The 23,920-nt window shown below is 34.0% G+C and overlaps 1 protein-coding gene and 1 long non-coding RNA gene across 2 annotated transcripts in view; one reads left to right on the top strand and one right to left on the bottom strand.

The window, feature by feature from the left end:
* Nucleotides 1-23,920, top strand: part of Tnks (tankyrase) — a 138,426-nt gene that overhangs the window by 79,136 nt on the left and 35,370 nt on the right. Inside the window, exons 6-11 of the mRNA XM_090353971.1 lie at nucleotides 13,913-14,007; nucleotides 15,324-15,390; nucleotides 16,519-16,705; nucleotides 19,317-19,438; nucleotides 20,884-20,975; nucleotides 21,068-21,146. Of these exons, the coding sequence (XP_090210097.1) occupies nucleotides 13,913-14,007; nucleotides 15,324-15,390; nucleotides 16,519-16,705; nucleotides 19,317-19,438; nucleotides 20,884-20,975; nucleotides 21,068-21,146 (642 nt within the window). The remainder of the gene's footprint in view (nucleotides 1-13,912; nucleotides 14,008-15,323; nucleotides 15,391-16,518; nucleotides 16,706-19,316; nucleotides 19,439-20,883; nucleotides 20,976-21,067; nucleotides 21,147-23,920) is intronic.
* The window catches only part of LOC150049175 (uncharacterized), a 34,823-nt gene continuing 21,059 nt past the window's right edge, over nucleotides 10,157-23,920 (bottom strand). The window contains exons 3-4 of the long non-coding RNA XR_016539028.1: nucleotides 14,679-14,831; nucleotides 10,157-10,260 (exon numbers count right to left, since the gene is read on the bottom strand). This is a non-coding gene — a long non-coding RNA (uncharacterized LOC150049175). The remainder of the gene's footprint in view (nucleotides 10,261-14,678; nucleotides 14,832-23,920) is intronic.

Genomic DNA, 23,920 nt, shown 5'->3' with positions numbered 1-23,920 from the left:
AGCAGATTTGTTTGTTAGATACTAGTACCTATGTCATTAAAGCTGAGAAAATATTAGTGAGTTTTAGGTGTATGTAATAACAGCTCTGCTTTTTAATTTTTACTTGCTAAGTTTTAATTGTAACATTGAATGAAAATAGTTTAAGAAAAAATATTGTATAGTTGTGATATATGTGAGGTAATGTATAAAATGTGCAGTTAGTAGCATCATCGGCTTCATTTTTTTCTTGAATATACATGCAAGTGTAACACTTTATTTACATCCTTTGGAAATTGACAGCAAAGTTTTGCAGTGATTTACCTAGTAGACTGAAAAACAGGGCATTCTGTGCTTTTTTAAACTAGGAGAGATTTACTCATACTGTTTCTAACTTTAGGGGACTGTTTATAAGTGGTAACTGCTCATTTACCTTTCATTTTAAAGTTGCTTTGGAGGTTTCAAAACTCATATGAGTACTTGAATCTACATATTTTGTTTGAATTCTGGGAGTAGATGAAGTAACCTCCATCATGGTATAAAAGACTTTTTCATCGTTGCTTAGTGCAGCAGTAGTGTTTGGACACGCCTTTTAATGCCTAACATATTTCAGTTTTCCATAGGCATTTAATTACTATTGAATGTATGTGAAATTACTATAGCAGGAGTCTTTCTATCCCAGCTTATTCTTCCATTCTTACCTCCTATACCCTGACAGATTCATTTCTAGTGTAGAATGAAAATCATGATGAAGTAGCATAATCACTGATTCTTAAGTCATTTCTTCCCTTTGCTTTCTTCCCTATGCAAGTATGTAAAACTCCAATATTTTTCTGAGTCCTCAAAAGAGGAGCCAGTGTATTTCTCACATAAATTCTGCAGCTGCTTTTCTGCATTAGTCTGTATCATTTGGCAAAAGCTTCCATACACTGTAGTTATTCATACATGTTTGTTTTTCTTCTGTTCTGTTGTCTTAGTATTTTAAATAGGACCAAGTATGGCACTTGAAATGTAACAGCAGCTCAAGCTACAAGTTTGTTCTATAATTAAAATAATTTTATTCTGAGAAAATTGTTTTCGTTCTATGTTACCTAGAAAGTTAGATCAGAAGGGTGGCAATGGGAGATTTTGTATTTTCTGTTACTATTGCTTAGTGTTATTTTATTGTTTATTAATTTAATAACTAACATGAAGGAGAACTGTATATTTTAATATGTAGAGCATTTTAAAGAACATACTGGAAGGTTAGTGACATATAAATTAAGTAATGATCTTCCAAAATATACTTTTATACTTTAGATTTTCCGTTTTTAAATTAGATAGGAAAAGAAAATTAGAACCACATATTTGGTTTTAGTGCTATGGAGTCATTTACAGTTGTTACCTGTATATATATGTGATGGGTTAAATGGAATAGTATTCCTACTACAGTTTATCTTCATTTCTGGCACAGATAATTTTTGTGCAGTCTACTACTTGCAGCAAAACCAAACAAATGGTTTTTAGAAATAGTGGAGACTAAGTTAAGACCCCTTGGTTATGACACCATCTTTTGCTTTCTTGATGGTAGTGTCAGGAAAACATGTAAGCCTGTCTGGCTGCTCAGTAACAAGTGTCTGTATCAGATATTTAGTATATTTTCAGATGCATAACTAGAATGAACAACTCTGGCATCATACTCATGAAAGAATAAAGGTACTGTTTTATGTACAGTCAAACAGATATAGTTTTATTTCTTGATGTTCATTTTAGAACATGTTATAAGATCACATCCTTTTTCAGAAGTATTCCAAAGAATACTATTCTCTTCATTTTTACAAGTCTTGGTTTGTAAATTTAAAAAGCCTTTGGAAATGTTAATTCAGTAGCGGTTTTGGATTAAAAAAAAATGTTCCTCGTAGAGTGCTCTGTAGGTGGAGAATTTACTTTGAGATGTGTAGGATTTTGAGAACTTAGTGTTTCTTTTTAATGTAATATGTGGGATTGTACAATGAGAGTGTAAATACATTTGTAGTTCTATGCTGTGCATTGGTGACTAATTACATAATATAATATAGGTGGTTAATTTTATTTCTCACAAACATTTGTTTTTGTAGCCTATAGAATTCTGAAAATAGTGACTGCTCTATAAGGTTTCATGTGTTTTGTATTGTGCTTTTATTTTGTCAAAAGATAAAATGTTTACAGCCAGATATCATAGTGCATGCACATAATCTTAGCACATGGAAGGCTATGATTAGAGGTTCTAGAATTTGAGGCCAACCTAGGCTACATAGCAAAACCATATCTCAAAAATATGGTTTAAATTGGATTTTGTGAATTATAAAACACCACATTCTACAAAATAGAATAGTCTGCTTAGCTGAGGTAAATAAAGAAAGAACAAAAAGTAGTTTGGTCATATCAAGTTACTTATTTTGGAAAGGTTGAAGAATAAGGGACTAATTTTTCATGATAGCTGGAAGTGATCTGTTTGGGGATTGTCTGCCATTCTCTCTTTTTACCCTGACTTCCTAGGAGGTCAGATAAAGAACTCAGTTCAGGCTTGTTGGCATAGAATTCAAATATGAATAACTCCATTTTGGTCTTATTTGTATGTAGTAAAGGACCTCACTTGAAACCAATACCTTCTATAAATTTGATTTTACCATTTTGCATGGAAATCAAAGTTTCTATTTTGCTACTCTAGATAGTTTATTTCCTCCCTCCCCCCCAAAAAAATCAAAGACAAAGGTAAAACATTTTAAGAAATATTTACAATTATATTCATATTTTTAATGATGGCTACTTTAGAGCAGCGTAGATATTCTCTCTTCTGTCTCCTGACCAGTATTGTCAGATGTTAGATTCCACAACTCCTAATTGTAGTGAAGACTACTAGAACTCTAAAATAGCATATTTTCATTCGAGACCACTTTGTTTCTATATTCTCTTAATTTCTATCAGTGTTAGATGTTTTATTAGAAGTTAGCCAATGTTGAATCCTTGTTTTGATTTTTAAATTTTAGGTGATAATGTTCTCTTTTTAATATTTTTGTAAGTATACTTTCATTATAATGAAAATATGTGACCACATTTCAAATTCATTTTAACATTCATCCCTCCTAAGAGTTCTTTTTTGTCCCTCTATGTGTTATTTTGTTTTATTGCATTCTTTAGTTCCTTCCCAAACAAATATATTAAATTCATCTTCCCTTTATAGTAAGGAATAGATGGGATCTAGGTTAATTGTATATGTGGTTTCTTAATGAGAAGAATATATACCTTTATATACATCTACTATGCCTTCTATTGCTTTTATTATAGCTCACCAAATGGTGATAATAATTAATACTTGATTGGTGCTGCTTTATAAATTATTCCATGTAATTTTTGATATTTCAAGAGTTTATTTTTACTTCTTTTCATCTGTCTTTATTCAACAAAACTTTAATACCAATCATGTATAGAGGTCATTCTAGGTGTCAGGGGAAATAACTAAATGTATGGCTAATGGTTGCTTACAAAGAACTCATTAATTGATAAAATGATTAAGACATTGCCCAGGCATTGAAGCTGATATGCTAAAAGATAATATTCCTCCTGTTGTTTATACAGTTATAAAGTGTAGAGTCAAGATGAGAAGACTTTAAAATTTTTAAGCATTAGATTATATGTTTCTCTGAAAGAGCCCACAAATTCAGACAAACAGGCAATTTGAAACACATGATTTAATTCAGAAAAATTAGCTGAAAGCTTGTCTTAAAATGTCAGATTTCTACTGCGTAAATGTTTGCTTCCATAAAGTAATGAATGAGACTAGAAGCAGAGAAAACTGGTATTTAAAAACTACTACTTTTACATGGAGATCACTGAGAAATAAAGTAAAATTTTTGTCATACCTTGAAGACATCATGAAAAAATTGTTATACTTAAAGGAGCAAATAAATTGTAAGGTGAGAAAAGATTTGTTTCTATTCTTGGCACTTCCACTTTCAAAGTGGGTACCAGTGGCTATAGAATTTTTAAGTTAACTCTTTATTTTTGTTTTGCCAGTCCTGGGCTTATGCTCAGGGCCTGAACACTGTCCTTGGGCTTTCTTAAGGCAAGAGCTCTACCACTTGAACCTCAGCACCACTTCTGGCTTTTTTTTTCTTTTCTATGTATGCCCACATACATAGTGGTATACATGTATACCACTGAGGAATCAAACCCAGGATTTCGTGCATGCTAGGCAAGCACTCTACCACTAGGTCAAACTTCCAACCCCAGTTAACTCATTTTTAAATGAGGATAGCACAAAGCATTTCATAGAGTGAAGTGACATGACCAGCATGATCTGTAGTTCATAAAGGAAAAAACAAATATGTAGGAAGTGTTAGACAATTTCATAATTTATGGTTATTGTATAAAATATATGAAGTTTATAGTTTCATATAATGCAGCAAAAATATAATTCAGGTTTGAAATAAAATAATCTGTAAGTTATCAAACTACTATAGATCATGTGATTGAATTGATTCTTTCTGGAGTATGACCTTCCCTTCTTTCCTAATCAAAATCATATTTAACCATTGACTTTGAATTAACAGCTTACAAACTCAGAAATGTTTTTGATGTTGCCATTTAAAAATACATATTCAAGGCCAAGAGCATGGCCTTACTGATACAGTGCTTGCCTATCATGCATAAAGTCCTGGGTTCAATACCTGGGTACCCATGCAGAGAAAAAGTGATGCTGTGTCTCAAGTGGCAGAGTCCTAGCCTTGAGAAAACACAAGGACAGTGCCTAAGCCCTGCCTTCAAGCCTCAGGACTAGCGAAAATAAAAAAAATAAAAATACATATTTGCTGCTTGCCAGTGGCTCATGCCACTGTAATCCTAGCTACTCAGAAGGCTGAGATCTGAGGATCATGGTTCAAAGCCATCGTAGGCACAAAAGTCCCTGAGACTCTTAGTTCCAATTAACCACCTGAAAATCGGAAGTGGCTCTGTGGCTCAAGTGATAAAACATTAGCCTTGAGCTGAATATCTCAGGGACAACACCCAGGCCCAGAGTTCAAAGCCTCAGGACCAACAAAGGAATTACATTAAAGTAAATGCATATTCACCCGACACCAGTGGCTCACATCTATAATCCTAGCTACTCAGGAATCTAGTCTGAGAATTGGAATTCAGTGCTAGCTCAGGCAGAAAAACTTCAAGAGACTCCTATCACCAATTAACCACTTAAAAAGCCAAGAAATAGGGCTGGGAGTTTGGCCTAGTGGTTAAGGTGCTTGCCTAGCATGCATGAAGACCCAGGTTCGATTCCTCGGTACCACATACATAGAAAAAAGCCGGAAGTGGTGCTGAGGCTCAAGTGGTAGAGCTCTAGCCTTGAGAAAGTCCAAGGACAGTGCTCAGGCCCTGAGCTCAAGCCCAGGACTGGCAAAAAAAAAAAAAAAAAAAGAAGAAAAAAAAAAAAGCCAAGAAATAGAGCTGTGGCTCAAGTGGTAGACCACTTGCCTGAGTGAAAAAGCTAAAGTGCAGCACCCAACACCAAACAAAACAAAACAATTTATTTTTATTTTTTAACTGTAAAGGTGATGAACAGGGACAGTCATAGAATTCCCGGACGTGGTGACTCCTGCCTGTAATCCTAGCCACTGGAGAGACAACAGTCAAGAAGATCACAATTTGAGGCCAACCTCAGGCAAAGACTCCATCTGAACCAATAAAAGTTGGGTGTGATGGTATGCCCCTGTTATCCCAGCTACTCAGAATTTGTAATCAGGAAGATCACAATTTAGGCTGGCCTGTGTACAAACATAAGACCCTATTAAAAAGAATAAAAACCAAAGACTGAGGTTATATAACGCTCAGGAGACAGATTTCCTGCCTAGCAAGCACAAAGCACTAAGTTCAGACCTTTGTAAAGGGGTGGGGACCCCACATACTCACTAAAAAATTAACATTTGGCTCAAAATAACGCCACAATTCGCAGGGAAGTAGATCATAATGAGTGAGATAAGTCAAGACCAAAGGAACAAAAGGCACATGGTACATCCTTAATATATGGCTATTAGAGCCAAACAGTATAAGAGCAATGGCTCAGTATTTGCATACCCAATGCTATAGACATGGTATTGGAAATATAAACACAACTACATAAACATAAAAATTTATGACTCTATAGACATAATGTTCTATTACATAGATTAATATATATCTATGACATACAAACCCTCAGCCTAATTATAATTATGTTCTAAAATCTAAGTGTCATTGATTGTATATAGAGATTTCCTTCCAGATTACTTGTTTGCTAAACATGTCATTTGAAATATGATGTAAAAATCCATGTTAATAAATTACTTAATAAAAATAAAACAAAAACAATGCCACAATATTCATCTGAAAACACCCAATGAGGCACAGGAAAGATACAACATTGCTATATTTTTTTCCTACCTATGTTTAAGTTTTAGGATTATGTACATTTGAACAGAATTTTTCATTATTCTTGGTCAACAACTCCCTCTCTTACCGCTTTCTAGATAGCATCTTGGAGAGGACTTTAATTATCATTAAATGATATATTGTTACTCATCCATGCTTCTTATTACTCAAGCCCTTGTCTAGTTCCCTTGTACTCTGACTCTGATCTTAGCCTGGGACTGATAATATAAATAAAATAAGGTGGAAATAATCTGTGTCCATTCCAAGAAAAACCCTGGGTTGGCTTGGCAGCTACTCTAACCCCTGCCATAAGGCAGCCTAAGTAACTGTCTAGTAAAGTCCACTTGAAGAACTGAGCTTTTAGTCAACAGGCTGTCTCAGTCAAGCTTATAACTGATTCTAATTGTCTAGGCCTTACAGATATTCTAGCCTCATTTGAGTCCATTTTCCTATCATGTAGAGTAGAACTTCCTAGGTAACACAACATTGTCTGGATGGTTGCTGTATAGTAATAAGTAATTGAATTACCTGACTGTAAGAAGTGCTTGGTCATAAGTAAGAAAGAGTGCATCTTTTTTTTTTTTTCAGATAGATTATGGAGTAATTTTTCATAGGTACCTCAAAGGATAAGTGAGGATTTCTAAATAGTTACCATGGATGTCTAGTTATTTTCATATTGTATCTTATAATTTGTATCTTTTAAAATAATGATGTTATAGAGAAAAATAAGAACTTAAATCTGACCAAGACATGAGAAAGGGTATCAATGTTTGTGAAGTAATGCACCTATCTAGTGAATATAATGTAACCCTTCCATTAATTATAATAAAAAATATATGGAAAAAAAATTGAATCGGGAAGACTGGATGTTAACTCTTATTAGCTATGTGATTATAGAAAGTTTTATTGCATTTTTAACTAAAATTTGAAGGGTTTGGACCGTGTGAGGTTTCAATTCTTACATCCCAAGCCTGTAATATATTTTGTTACTTAATTTTCAGCTGACTTAGTGGTGATGACCAGTAACACAGGGTTGGATTGGTAGCATCCTACTGGGCAGAATACTTTCAATGTCTGGAACAAAGTTTATTTTCTTGGTCTTTACTGTCCTTGTAATCTTCCTTGTTCTCACCATAACCTGCTAGATAAAAAGTCATGCCATTTTTTTTTTTAGTGTTAGGCTTCTAACTTTTATGGCTTATGGTTCAGATGGTACTTGGGATTATAATCAGGTCAAATTGCAGTTAAGTCTCCATTAGGGAACTTTTCAAGTACTTTAGGTTTAACTACATATCTAATCATATCACTTTTTTAGAATACGTCTTGCTGAGCCATGTCTATCATACTATAATGCAGAAATCTCTTAGTGTAATTTTCCTTGCCTACTTATGTTGAGATATACTCTATGAAATCTTTATGCTTTGGTATGTATATTCACTTTGTAGCAATAAGGACTTGAAAATATCTTTCTTAAAATTTTTTGTTCAGAAATTATTGCCACTAAAACAATGTTTTGTCAAGCATGACATTTCTACTGATGCTGTAATTAGTACTTCTGCCAACTAGGTTGTTCCTGTCTGAGAAATGACTTGCGTATAAGGGGACTGCAGTTAGAAAGCAGATGGTAAAACTTGGTTGTCCATTTAGCCACCTTCTTATTAGATTTGAATTCTTTTGCATTCGTATCCAGAAACCCAGATTACCTGAAGTTTTCAATAATAGACCAGCTGAGTGATGGGAAAGAGAATGAGTACTAAATCATTCATTTGTGAATTCTTTGATTCACCATTACAACAATCTTATAAAAAGGGACACTTAAGCATTTGCTTTAAAATTGTTACAAACTCAACCAGGCACTGGTGGCTTATACCTGTAATCCTAACTTCCCAGAAGGCTGAGATCTGAGCATCTCAGTTTGAATCTGGCCTGGGCAGTGAAGTCCAGAAGACTCTTATCTCCTGTTGAACAACAAAAGCTCAGAGCAGTGTCCAGCCCCAGGAACAATGACTGCAAATGTGCGTGCACACACACACACACACACACTCAACACATTGCATGCACGCATATGTGCAGACACACACATTATCATCTAAGTTTAAAGTATTATTTTCCCCTAATTTTATTTTAGCAAGGTAGATTACAGCTGCAGAATACATTAAGAAACATTTAAGGAAGCTTTTGGATACTGCTAATGTCCCTAATTAATGGTTGAATGGGGTGGCCGGTGGTGTTTCATTATGCTGTATCTTCCACATGTTTTTGTTTATCGTAAACTACGTGATGTAAAGCTAGAAATAGCTTGCAATTATGATTTGACACTGTCTTTTCAACAGACTTTAGTTACTAATACTGTGCAAAGGTTCTTAAATCCTTTAAAGAGTTAACCTCCCTGTATATAAAGCCTAGGTAGAAAGGAAATCTAATTTCAGGAAAGACTTCCAGCCTCAAGAGTAACAGGAAGAAGAAAAAGTGAAGATCATTGCTGGAGTTTGGTCTAGTGGTACAGTGCTTGCCTAGCATACACAAAGACCCAGGTTCGATTCCTCGGTACCACAAACATAGAAAGAAACTGGGAGTGGTGCTGAGCTCAAGTGGTAGAGCTCTAGCCTTGAGAAAGTTCAAGGACAGTGCTTAGGCCCTGAGCTCAAGCCCAGGACTGGCCCCCCCCCAAAAAAAAATCTGATTATGGACTTTTAAGAATTCTAGAATGGTATAATTTTCAGTTCAATAATAAGTGTACAGTTGTTTGGCTACAACATAAACTATTAAATTCTTTCTTTGTTGCATACTAATTACTTGATGTCTTAGTCACCTTGACCTGGCAAAGAATTTGCAGGGTGACTTAAGGAACAAAAAACTTACTACTCACTATTTTGAAGACTAGATCTTAGCCTCCTGGTAGCTAGGATTACAGGCATAAGCCACTGGCACCAGGCTTCAGTAGTAAAACTTTAAAAACATACTATAAATAACATGAGTAATCACTTAAAGTGCATATTTTAATGGCCAAATTAATAAATTTAGAAGACTACTAAATATATAGTCCTTTGTATTTTATTATTTTGTAAAGATGCTTTAATTTTTAGTAATACCATGTTTAACACTTTTAGTATCATCAAAACATCCATTAAAATAATCTTCTGTTTTCAGAAAGTGTTCTCAATACTTGTTAGAACTAGAAAAGAAGGCTGTAGGAAGGACATAGAATTAGCTCTGTTCTAGCATTCTTCAGGTTCTGCATTGATTTGTGTAAATCTAGAAATAATAAATCAAAGACTGAAAGAATCTAGATTTGGCTGAGTGTTTCCAAAGTCCTAGCGATCTTAACCACACTTAAATTCATTAAAGGAATTTTCCAGTCTCTTAGTTTACAGTTAAAAGTCTATCTAGTGATCCACTGAGTCTACCGTAGGATGCTTCCTTCCTATATAATCTTTATGTTCCAGACAGTACAAACAACTGTTTTCTCTTTCAAGAACAAGTCATCTATTTATTTTAAAGTTTTGATATGGAGCCCTAAGGTTGCAAATATTCAAGAAGTAATGTACTTACTACCTGATGAATGTCACTGTAACCCTTCTATACAACACCCTGACAAAAAAATAAAATTTTAAAAAAGAGTGATTCATATGCACTTGGATAGTATGAACGGTTTTTTTCCCAAGCAATGAAATAGGTTACTATCAGACTAAGACACCTTATTTCCCTAAAGTCTACCAGATGTGTCTCAACTAAACAATTAAAAACTAACATTGCACTTTGAGAAGAAACTCCTTTACCCTCAGAGGATCTCTATGAAAGTATGGTAGACACCCATTTACATTCACACAGTTTAGTTCTCTTGCTGATTCTGGAAAGCTGAGGCTGGAAAAGAGAAATGCAAATTTCTAGGTGCTGGAGAATCCCCTTGGAGTTTCCACAGTGATAATGTTAAGTTAAAATTGCATTAAGTTGGCATTCAGAATTCTATTCTCACAAAGATTGCCCTTTGGGATTCCTGTTCTTTTCTTTTCATCGCATTTCTCTTATTTTTTTCTTCCTACACTTAGAATGAAGAAAATTCTTTATATTCTTTTAAAATAATTTTCCATTCAAATCAGTTGTTTGTTTTATAAATTCTGTAATCTTTCAAATGTCTGAAGTATCTTCCTAAAGATGAATACATCTTTGAAAGAACACGCTGATACTTTAAAATATCAATGATTATCCCCATAGGATCTTATTTGGAAGAAGCTGTAAATGGCAACTAGTGCAGCCTCTCAAGATATGTTAGAACTTTCACTATGAATCACTGATAGACTTAAAAAGAGAGCTCATTCATTGGTTTAGATCAGTTCATATTTCCATTTGGTGCCTCATTTAGGGTGTCACACTTTAAGTATGTGCATTGCCCAACCAGAAATAGGTAAATAGGAAGGTAGTCAGGTAAGAAGTCTGTAAGAAGCAGATGAAGTAGCTGAAGGGATTTAGTTCAAGAAGAAGCCATGTAACTATCTTTTAGTGATACATAGAAAAATTCTTTTTCTTTAATTTTATTTTTTATTGTATAAAGGGGTTACAGTTAGATTCGCCAAGTAGTAGGTGCATTACTTCTCACATATTGATACCCCCTCTTATGTTTTTGTCTCCATTTCCCTCTCCCAAACCCCTCCCATTCATCTTGTTTTCCCTCTTTCCCTTTTCTATTTCAAATAAACAAATAAACATATACAATATACCAGGTAACAAAATCAGGTACAGTAACAATAAGGAATGGATTCAACTCCAATTTCAATTTTAGAATTCTTCCTTATCCTGCTTTACTTACTATTTTTAGGTAGTTTCTATTGAGGAGTCCCAACAGTTTCTAAAGTTATGGCCGTATGGTCAATATTAGTATTTAGTATTAGTATTAGTGTGGTGTTCTATGGATCAGAATGCTGAAATCAATAATACTAACACTTTCTGCCACTTAACTATTCCAGTTATGAAGAAAAAGAAGGAAGCCAGAATGAGAGTTCTGAAGTCAGTGTGTGTACTTGATCATTAATAAGAATCTTCCTATTCCTCAGTTATCCTGCAAAACCAATAGTTTGCATCAAAAATTGTTGCTGTGTTAATCAGTTATGTGACTTTGTAATGCTGTTTGTAATAGACATGGAGTTCAGAAACTTCAAGGAATACAATCTGTACTATTGAAATACCCCTTCAAAGACAGGCATTAACAGAGGAGGTACATTCGTTACCATGAATTCATGTCTATATTGATTCTCTAGATTTTAATTTGTTTAACAATCTCAAAGAGCTTCTTAGCTTTTTCTTTCTAAACAGATTAATAAAGGTCTGATTATGTGTTTATTGTATTTCCATAGGAATTTTGTGCTAATGGCAAACATAGTATTACATTTGTAAAAGGCAAACACTGATCTAGTTTAACCAAATAATAGATTCTAATGAGACTATTTTGATAAATAGGGCAAAGATAAGAATATGTGTAAATAACCATTTATAGGCAATGGGCAAATAACTATGGTGCAGCCACACAGTGGAAACACTATACAGCCATTATAAAGAATAAGACTTTTGTGTAAGAACATTTAAGGAGAAAAAAAGCAAGTTGCAGAAGAATATAATACAATCCTATTTGTGTGACAAAGAAAATAGCAACAAAAAAAAACTTAAAGAAAACACACAAGCTCCTAGATAGGGAAAAAGTCAAGTCAAGCCGAGAAACAAAGAAATTGTGTTTTTTCTCATACGTGGAAGCTAGAATTTATAAATGTACAAGGAAACATATGGGGTTGTATGCAAATGTACAATAAAGTATGATATTTGCAAGGGAAAATTCACACATTGTAATACCTTATAAAACTAACTCACAATTTAACAAAATAAATAAATACCAGGAAACTAGCCCTAGAAATGTGTGAAGGGGTAAATGAATGAAGAAAGGAGGAATGAATTTATAATGTTCAGTACATATCCTACAAAATTAAGAAAGCTAAGAGAAAAAGTCAGGTTGGAAAGGGAAGGGGAGAATAATGACTAGAATGGTAACATCAGTCAAGGTGTATTATATTTATAAACTGTTTAGTTGAAGGGTAACTCCTTTGTACAACTACTTAAAAATAGTAAAAATACTATTTCAAAAAAGATGTGTATTCAGAATCTTTTCTCAATATAGAGATGATCAGAATATGTAATATGTCTAGTCTTGAAAACAGTAATGAATAATACAGTATGTAGTAATTCTTTCTATTTTAACATTTGTAATAGGTGAGAAAAATAAATTAAAATTCTTATGAAATCCTAAGGCCAAATAGAAGACAGCAAAAAAAAAAAAGAGTACATTAAAGTATTTTAGAGCGTATGTATAAAACTGTTAAAATATTTAAGCTTTAATTGAGTGAAAGTGGTAAGTTGCTATAGTTACAAAGAATTTTTTAATTAAAATTAATTCTGACTTAAAAATGAGGAGTTTGATTATTTTAATTACTATGTTAAATTTTAGCAGAGGACTTTTTAATAACTTGTTTCAAATTAAAATGTGGCAAATGTTTCTCTATACTGTATATGTGACATAAAATGAAAGATTAAATACTGTATAGGCATATTTCATTGGATACAGTATAGCAGATTAGTATTGATTTACTCACTGGTAGGAACTGTATAAAATGAAGAAAGTTTCAGGTAAAATTTTTTCAAATCATTTGTTAGGGATACTTTTCAATCTTTCCTATTAAAGAAACATTGTGAGCTAGTTTTTTTTTTTTTTTAAACAAAGTAAGGTTTATGGTAGAATTGGGATTTAGAAGGTAGAACTTGAAGACTTAAATAGGATAAGGAAGAATGTTTCCAGTTTTAGGGAAGATGGTCCCATGAATAACTCAGAATAACTGAGAATGTTTTGTGTTAAAAGTATGTAGTATTAGATTGGCGGTATAGATTTGATTACTGAAGGCCTTGAAGGTAGATGATGGTATGTTAGTCCATTGGATAATAGAAAAAGAAAAGAAGTATATGATTCAGCAGTCTTGTGGTGGCAGATATAGATGGCATGGTATCAGCATCTAACAAGGGTCACTTGTCTGCTCCACAACAAAAGGTTTGGCACTGCGTATTTTGTGAGGGGGAAAGAAGGCAAGGTAACAGGGAGAGAAAGGAAGCAAAAGAGGATGATAAAGGCAGATTTATGTAAGAGCCCACTTTTGTAGTAACCACTAGTTTAGTTCTTTTATAATGTCATCTCATTCCCATGAGAACACATTGATCTCTTAAAGACCCTCGTTCTTTTGGACATTGTTAGGCTAAGACTCAGCATGAGTTTTGGTGGGGATCAACCATATTCAAGCCATAGCAGATGGAAGTTCCCTTTCCAGAAATCAATTATCTCATCCAGTTATGAAATGTGAACTTGAGGCATTTCAGCCCAAGTTTTCAGCCTAACTTTTGATGTGTATTTAATTAAATCTCTCTACATCCAGAATTTCTTTTTTACCTGAAGAAGGAAGGACGTATTATTGTTTCTCTTTTCCAGTCCACTCCCTTACATCTAGCAGCAGGATACAACAGAGTTCGCATTGTTCAGCTACTGCTTCAACACGGGGCTGATGTCCATGCAAAAGACAAAGGGTACGTGTCCCATTTGTTTCTCGTTAATGCTTTCATTATGGAATACTTTGCTTTGCTTTCACCATCTGAGATTCTACAAAGTTTAACCTCTAGACAATTTTTCCCAATTATAATCCATTTCAGCTCTGAATTTGTATTTCAGAAACATTAAACAAATTGAATATTGGAATATTGGGATAGTCTAGTAGTATAGCTGTCAAATTCCTCAGGCATTGGAAGGTCAAATAAACCAAAATACTACATATACAATACTCTAATTTGGTGGATATTTTTCCTCTAAAGAAATGTTGGATATCTGAACTAAAAAAATAGATGATCCTTATGAAACTTAGTAAGAGAGAAAAATGGGTTAGGAATCAAAGACAACGACAACAAAGCAGTTATGTCATTTATTTTATGAATAGATGAATTTGGGGACACATTGTACTATTTTTCTGCCTAGAATCCAGGAATATATTGATATTGAGTTTGCTACCCCATGCCAAGAGGCTAACATTTCTTGTAGTCTTTTTTTTTTTTTAAGTCTAAGACAGTTGACTCTACCCAGTTGAGATAGATTGTATTATATTCTTGTGACTGACAGCTTAAAGAAGAGATTCTCCAGAGGGAGGTTTTATTTCATTCTCTCCCCAACACCACTCCATATCAGGAAGCATAGAAAAACTCAATACCTGAGACAGTTATAAGAAGGAGAATCCATCCATTTCAAATCTGCTCTTTTCTGTACATTTCTTTTTTCCCTGTGCTGGGTATTTGCCATATCCCAATGGAAATAGGGACACAAATGCCTGGTGTTCTTATCCATTGTGTTTCTTTATACACTGCTGAAAACAGATGAGTATACAATAGGTCAAGAGAAGTACAATAGGTCAAGAGAAGTACACAACAGGAAAGGGTTGTTGTTTTTCGTGCTCATTTAGAATACTTTAGATATTTGAGTTACAGTGTGATCTAGGTATTTAATTCTTATACTGGAAACTATCATGAAAATAAATTTAAACTGTAGGAATATTTCTATTCACTGCTATCTAACATTTCCTATTCATAATGGATAAATAAAACACATAATGATCAATTGTCATATGATCTCCCTCTTACTTTGCTATTGTTCTAATTGGTGCTTACCATTACTTATATGAACTCTATATATAAAACGTGTAAGAGCAATGAAGAAAGTTTGAGCATAACATACTTTGAACTCTTTGATTAAGTAGAGTGTTTTTATATAGTGATACTTGAATGTGTTCACTTTTTTGTTTTTAGCACGTCACAAATAAGATGTTGGACATTATTTTAATTTGCCTTTTTTCATTTAGTGGGCTTGTGCCTCTTCATAATGCATGTTCATATGGACATTATGAAGTTACAGAATTGCTACTAAAGGTGAGAGATTAAAATTTAGAGCCATCATTTGTCATTTGGGGTGGTAATGGGGCTTGAACTTATCTGCTCATCTGCCACTGTACCAGTTGAGCTATAGCTCCACTTCCAGCTTTTTGGTGGTTAATTGGAGGAGATAAAAATGTCGTGGACTTATTCTGTTCAGATTGCCTTTAAACCATGATCCTCAGATCCCAGTTCCCTGAGTAGCCTATATTACAGGCATGAGCCACCGGCACTTGGCTATTTGCTTTTCTCTTTAATTTGTACCTGTATACTTTAGCCAATAAGATTTTTTTCATATATTTTTATTGTAATTAATAGAAGGGTTACATTATATTCACCAGACAGAAGGTACATTACTTCACAAGCATCAATACCTTTTCTCATATCTTGGTCCCCATATCCCTGTCCTGACCCCTGCCCCTGGTCTTGTTTTCCCCCTTCCCTATCCTATTTCAAATAACCAAATAAACATATATACATTATATTAGATAACAAGGTGAAATACTGTAACAATATGAGATAACCAAGGGACAGCAAAAGAGATGAGAGATAACATAGTACATTAAGGACAACAATCACTCATTATATGGCTTTTGTTTCTATATCCTGGAGGTCCTTTCATTTAGCATCATACTATATGGCCTTATGTATCCAGGTTTTGCTCTATTGTAAATATGAGTGAAATTCTTTTTTTTAATGACATGTCTATTCTTTTGTTTTTAATTTTCTGATTTCTAAGTTTCTTACTTTTGTCATTGTTGAATATTGTTTCCAACCTTCAGATAAGATTTTTAAGACACATAATTGTTGAGAGTATTTTATTGTTTTTTTGTTTTTTTATATTTTTTATTGTAATTAATAAAAGGGTTACATGATATTTGCCAGATAGAAGGTGCATTAATTCACATATATTGATACCATTTCACATGTCTTGGTCCCCATTACCCTCCCCTCCACCCCCCCCATCTTGGTATTTTATTGTTAAGAATTTTTAAAAATTTATTCAGCTTAAGTTATTGAAAACATATCTCCAAAAGTTATAACAAATTTCCAATGAAGTAAATGTTTTATAAGTTTAATTTAGTCTAAATGATTGCTAACATAAAACTTTGTTCCTGAATTCAGCATGGAGCTTGCGTTAATGCTATGGATCTCTGGCAGTTTACTCCTCTGCATGAGGCTGCTTCCAAGAATCGCGTAGAAGTATGCTCCCTGTTACTTAGCCATGGTGCTGACCCTACGTTAGTCAACTGCCATGGCAAAAGTGCTGTGGATATGGCTCCAACTCCTGAGCTCCGGGAGAGACTGACTTGTATGTATTACTATGCTAAAAGCAGTGTCTAGCTATAAATTAGAGTATCTTTGCTTGTTATTGGGTCTTATTGATAATCCTCATTTCTAATCATGTACTGTTCATAAAGTACACAGTAATTTTAAATATCCATACTACATACACTTTAGGTTTACTCAAAACAAATTTCTAATTCATACATTGAGGCTCCTTTTTGTTTCATTAAAGCTCATGAGGATGAGTCACCAACAACCATTTATTAAACACTTAGCTATATGATAGACACTAGGAATATAGCAGTGGGCAAATCAGAGCTCAGATCTCTGAACTTAAAGAGCTTATCTTATTGTGCCACTGATAATCGATGCGTCTTCACATTGAGCACTCATTATTTCCCAAGCCTTGCATAGTTGTGTGATCACGGTTTTTTGTTTTTTATTTATTGAGTATTATGCTCAGGTATAATCACATAGCTAGATTTAAGTAAAATAGAAATAATTTTCACAGTTCCTGATTCATATTATTTATACTTGTATAAATAGGTATTTAAAGAAGCATTCTGTTTTAGATATGCGAAGTTTAGAAAGCTAGTAGTGAGAGTTTACATATACTCTACATCCCGTCCTCCTATATAAGAACATTTTTCATTAGTATGGTACATTCATAACAACTAATAAACCAATGTTGATGAATTATTACCTGAATGCCATTGTATTTAAATTTCCTTAGGTTTTTTTTTTTGGCCTCAAGTTCTATACGTTGAGGAATTTAGCAATGATAAAGAATCATTGAATAAATAAGAATTGTAAAAACCGTTCTTTTCTTAACTTGCTATAACTTATACAAATGTTTACTATCTATGCAACAAATATTTCTTGGGAACGTGACATGACAAGGTTTGTAATAGGGGAAAAGATTGCTGTAGCAAATATGATATGGCAATGCATTCTATGTTAAAGCTAAAGACAACTGCCAGAGGCCTCACGTGCAGCCCTAACCCACTCTAGAGGAGGTCAGGAAGGCTTATCCAGAGAATCTTAAGATCTTCAAAATGTAATCATTAAAGAATAAAGCATGCAGTACACAAGCACTGTTGTCAGTTGCAATGTCTCTCTCTCTATTTTATGAGAGATTGTGATCAAGCCCTCAGAAGAATAGAGAGAAGTAAAAAAAAGCATAGTAGTATTTAGCTACAAGACTTTGAAACTGCTATGTAATGTACTAAGCTGTATACCATCTGTGTTTAAAAATTATTTATAAAAATGATTTAGATATGCTTTTTTAAAAGTCTCACTTATAAAATAATAAAATAGTAATTGTTCTTTGAAAAACTTTCAAACTCTGGAAATTCTCACACATTTCAGTTCTCTATGTGAAGACAACCATTATTGACATTTTGATGAATATTTCTCTGCATGTCTCCCGCATCCCTCAATTTTTTACATTGTTATGGCAATAGAAGCAAGAGCATAACAAAACAGAAAAAATGGACCAGCCTATTCTTTGACGATTTGAATTTTTATAGATGTATTTTGTTCATATATATTGATTTTTTTTGTTTATTTAAGAGCCGCAAAATATTCCATTGTTCCATTGTATGTGCTCACAAGTTATTTAGCTAGTTTCCTTCTGGTGACCATCTAGATTACCTCTTTTAAAAACTTAGTTATAGTAAATGTCTTTGTATGTGAATCTTTATGAATTCTGAGGTGTAGGGTCTTATTTCAGAACATACATATCCAGAATTTTGCAGTAATGTATAGCTTTATCTTTACACTGCTGTACCACTACTTTAGGAATAAGAGAAGATACAAAAGTTAATAATTTTCCTATGTTTATATAAAAACAATAGGCTTTTTAAAATTTTTTGTTTTCTTTTCTTTTTTTTTTTTTTTTCTGCCAGTCCAGGCTTGAACTCAGGGCCTAAGCACTGTCCTTGGTCTTTGTCAAGGCTAAAGCTCTGCCACTTGAGCCACAACAACACTTCTGGCTTTTTTCTATATATGTTGTAACCAAGGAATCCAACCTGAGTCTTAGTGCATGCTAGGCAAGCACTCTATCACTCCTGTCCCCCCCCCTTTTTTTTCAATTTTTTAAATGGTAATGTACAGAGGAGTTACAGTTACATTTTCCAGATAGTAGGTGCATTACTTCTCACACATTGATATCCCTTCTCATGTTTTTGTCCCCATTTTCCTCTCCCCCACCCCCTCCCAATTGTCTTGTTTTCCCCCTTCCCTTTCCTATTTCAAATAAACAAATAAACGTATATACAATATGCCAGGTAACAAAGTCAGATACTGAAATAATATGAGATTAACCAAAGGGCAACAAAGGAGAAGAGAAATAACATAGTACATTAGGAACAATAATCACACGATATAACGTTCTTGTTTCCATATCCTGGAGATCCTTTCATTTAGCCTCATCATAAATAAAATAAAAACAGGGCCTTTGTAGCTCAGATTAGTCTTGATCTCAATACAACCCAAGTTAGCGTCTTAAACTTTATAACCCCTCCTGCTTCAGCTTCCCAAGTGCTAGGGTTGTAAGCATATATCTTTATGCCCAGCAGGTTTTTTTTCTAAATGAACTTCTAACTATTATATGTCAACTATTATTTCATTGACAGATGAATTCAAAGGTCATTCTCTACTACAGGCAGCTAGAGAAGCAGACCTAGCCAAAGTTAAAAAAACACTTGCTTTGGAGATTATTAATTTCAAACAACCACAGTCTCATGAAACAGCACTGGTAAGCTTTTATTAATCCATTCCTTGAGTCTAGTCGTAATGTTAACTCAAAATAATCCTTTTTATTACAACATCCTAAAAGCAGCTTTATTACCTGAAATGCCAAGAATTTGCATTTTAATGTTGGTTACCCTGTTGTTTAAATTTGGTTCAGCACATGATTCTTTCATGGGTGAAAGAGATTTGTTTGGCCTTGTTTTGGAAATTATTTTATCTTTGTTTTTACCCAAGATTAGTATGTTAAGTCTACCTTTCTGGCTAATGCATCCATAAAATACAAAGTGTAATCTCTCTGATAGAATCTTCTTTTCGTGTATATTTACTAAATAAAATACTGTATTTGTTTTCTGTAGGAAATAAAAGTGTGTTTTCAAAGATACGTGCCATCTTTGTGAGCAAATATATTCAGAGAACTATTTATATTTGTGCAGAAAGATGAGATAGTCATGAATTTTCTAGCCTCGTCTGTACAAATTGCCCTCATAGCTCTCTATATTCTTTCTTCTAATATGCTTTCAGAAAAGACTTGCTTAATCACTAATTAGGGATCCTTTCTGAATTCCGAACTTAAGCAGATGATAATACTTATAGGATCTTTGAATATATGTCAGTGAACATTCTTTTTTCTTTGGCAGTTGGTTTTTTAAGAGTATTCTTATATCTCTAAGTAGTACAAAGGAGTTTGATTTAACATTCTTGCACATATGTGGCACAGATGTCAAACTTTAGTCAGTGTCCACTGAAAATACCATTAAAAGATTCACCATACTGCAATAAGTCATCTCCATTTACACTTAACTAAATATCAGTCCACTTGAGTCTCAGGTACATTCAGTCTACACTCAGATACATTCATTATACAGGAGAGATAATCTCAAAGCCACAGAAAAATCCTGACCAACTGCTTTAGAGTGTCCATTTTAGTGGATTGTGAGTAGTTTGCTTTTATTTTAATACAAGCATCAGTATAAAAGGAAGCAGAATATAAAGGTTATATAAATATTAAGGTAAAAAACAAACTGCTCAAGTTACTCATTTTGTTGCCAAGCCCTGGGCATATAAGCCCTGGTCTTAGGGAGTGCATCAGTGCAGTGATTTAAAATAAACTAGCTTATATGATCGATATCCCAGTGAAGGCTTGAGTGATTCAGTTGAAGTATTCTGACACTTTCAGTGGAGTATGTGCTGAATATTTTTATACTGGCTAAAGGTTTTTCATGGCATGGTCATAACAAGAATATAATTTAACCTTAGTGTGAAGATTTAGTGTTTCCTACTTGCAGTGTGTTTAGAGGAAATGTTTATCTACCTCCATAAGGTAAAAATATATAACTATATTCTGATACTTTTTGAGATAACACTGTCCTAAGCAGATAATACATTCTGTTTCATTCAGAAATCTAACGTAGAAGTTGTTTTGTTGACTTAGTTCTGTCTCTTTTACAGCACTGCGCTGTGGCTTCTTTACATCCCAAGCGGAAACAAGTGACAGAGCTGTTGCTTAGAAAAGGAGCAAATGTCAATGAAAAAAATAAAGAGTAAGTACAGTTTCAGTGGTTGTTTAGTTCTTTAAGGGAAATTAAGCAAAAATGAGAGAGGAAATGACCTTTTCCTTTTCTCTACCTCATAGTTTCATGACTCCCCTGCATGTTGCAGCTGAAAGAGCTCATAATGATGTAATGGAAGTTCTGCATAAGCATGGAGCGAAGGTAAGGCCACACCAGAGCTGAGATACAAATCGCACCTACCACTTGCTGCCCTGAAGACTGACTTTGCTCTCAGATTACTGGGGGTGGGCAGGGGGTAATATATAGAGAGGTTATATTTACATTCATCAGGTAGTGGGTACATTACTTCTCGACATTGATACCCCTTCTTGTGTTTTTGTCCCCTTTCCCCCCATCATGCCCTGCCAATCATCTTTTTTTTTCCCCTTTCCTTCCCTATTTCAAATAAACAAATAAATGTATATACCCAGTATACTATACCAGGTAACAAAGTCAGATACAGTAACCACACGGGATTATAGGTATGCACTTTTCTCCAGACAACCTATTAATGCTATAGAATTACTCCTGGTTATCAAGTATTATGTTTATAAAAGTCCTACCAGTTATGATAAAATCTATAAACCTGTACTGTATTTGGAGATTACTGCTTTAAAATACACATTCTTTGGGACTTAAACATTTACACGTTCAAGTCACCTTTGAAAAATAGCCATACTTTGTTCCTTACTCAGGTAATTCAGAATTTCAGAATAGTCCATCTGAGTAATACCAATAACATTGTATTAAAATTGTCTGTTTCTGTAGTGTACAGGTTGAGAAAATTATTTTCAATTTAAGAGAATAAAATGTTCTTTAGAAAAAGAGTGTTTCAGCTGTTACTTAAATAATTAATTTTCTGCTAAACCATCATAGAAGTCATCTACCAAAATATATCAATCCTAGTATTAACTTAAAATGAATCTATATAAAATCAGAATCTATTTAAATGACATTTTTATTGCTTTACTACTTTCATAAGACTGAATTGACAATAAATAACAAAACACATGGAATTACTTTTGTTAAAACTTGGATTTAAATTGGCTTTTTAAGACAACCTATGAATTAGTGCCACTTTCAAATGGAATTTTTTTAGCTAAATTTACAAAGTTCCTTTTACAAATTAATTCTAATAATGTGTACCATATTGCATTTTTATTCATTCAGCAGACATGATACTCCCAAGAGTGTGTAAGAAACATGAATCTGCTGTTTTCTATATTGTACTCAGCTCCAACATAAGTAATTGTAGAAAGGTCCTCTTTTTACAGTATATCTTTTTAAAGATACCATATGAACTTTATTTGATATTCACTTGATCAGCTCAGACACTGGAGGTGAATTTGGCTAGAGTTGGATTTATATATCTCTCTATAGAATTGGTTTCTAAAACTTTACAAGAAGGAATAGAAGATACACTAGGTCTCCTTGGCACAGGTCGAAACTTTCTTAATAAGGACCAAGAATCACAACAAATCAGAGAAAGGCTGGATAAGTGGGACTGCATTAAACTGCAGAGTTTTTGTATGGAAAAGGACATAGCTAGTAAATTAATTAGGGAGCCTACAGAGTGGGAGAAGATCTTCACCAACCAAACAACAGACAAAGGCCTCATATCTAAAATATATCAACAACTCAAAAAATTGAATCACTCCAAAACTAATCTCCGAAGTAACAACCATCCCATTAAAAAATGGGCCAAAGACTTAAAGAGAGTCTTCTCTGAACAAGAAACAAAGATGGCCTATAGACACATGAAGAAATGCTCCACATCTCTGGTCATAAAAGAAATGCAAATCAAAACAACTCTAAGATTCCACCTCACTCCAGTTAGAATGGCCAGGATCAGGAAAACGAATAATAACAGATGCTGGAGGGGATGTGGCCAGGAGGGATCACTACTACACTGTTGGTGGGAGTGCAAACTCATTCAACCACTATGGAAAGCAGTATGGCAGTACCTCAAAAGGCTAAACATAGAACTCCCCTATGACCCAGCAATTCCACTACTTGGCATTTACCCAACCATCCAGAATCTAGGGCATACTAAATCCACTAGCACAACAATGTTCATTGCAGCATTATTCACCATAGCAAAGATATGGAACCAACGTAGATGTCCCTCAGTTGATGAGTGGATCAACAAGTTGTGGTACTTGTACACAATGGAATTCTATGCTGCTGTCAGAAAGAATGACATCAACCCATTTGTTAGGAAATGGAAAGACTTAGAAAAAATCATATTAAGTGAAGTAAGCCAGACTCAAAGGAACTTAGGCTCAGTGGTTTCCCTCATTTGTCATAATCAGTAGAAACCTTGGGCTCTACTAGCAGAGATCTGCAATAGAGCAAAACCTTGATACATAAGGCCACATAGTATGAAGCTAATTGAAAGGACCTCCAGGATATTGAAACAAAAGCTATATAACGAATGATTGTTGTCCTTAATGTACTATGTTATCCCTCATCTCCTTTGCTGTCCCTTGGGTATCTCATATTGTTACAGTATCTCACTTTGTTACCTGATATATTGAATTTATTTGTATTTGGTTATCTGAAACTTGATAGGGAAGGGGGGGAAACCAATACGGGGAGTGGGTGGGGGGTGGGGGGAGGGAAATGGGTACCAAGACATGTGAAAGGGTATCAATGTATGTGAATTAATGCACCTTCTATCTGGCAAATATCATGTAACCCTTTTATTAATTACAATAAAAATATATATAAAAAAAGAATTGGTTTCCAAGATTACCTTCACCAAGAGCAAATTTAACTTTAGCCAGACCTTAGAAATTAACACTTTTTTAATGAGGGTCCAGGGTAATCAGAAATATTAGTTTGTGATAAAATTAATGAACATACAACAGACATATCAGATGGTGATCAAAATGACAGAAATAGGAAATAGCATAGTCAGTTGGGGTGATTCTTTT

This window comes from Megascapheus bottae, chromosome 20 (assembly GCF_031878675.1).
Source record: "Megascapheus bottae isolate mThoBot1 chromosome 20, mThoBot2.hap1, whole genome shotgun sequence".
In the NCBI taxonomy this organism is placed as follows: Eukaryota; Metazoa; Chordata; class Mammalia; order Rodentia; family Geomyidae; genus Megascapheus; species Megascapheus bottae.
Note: the sequence above shows the minus strand (reverse complement) of the source record. Positions and strands in the feature narration are given on the sequence as shown.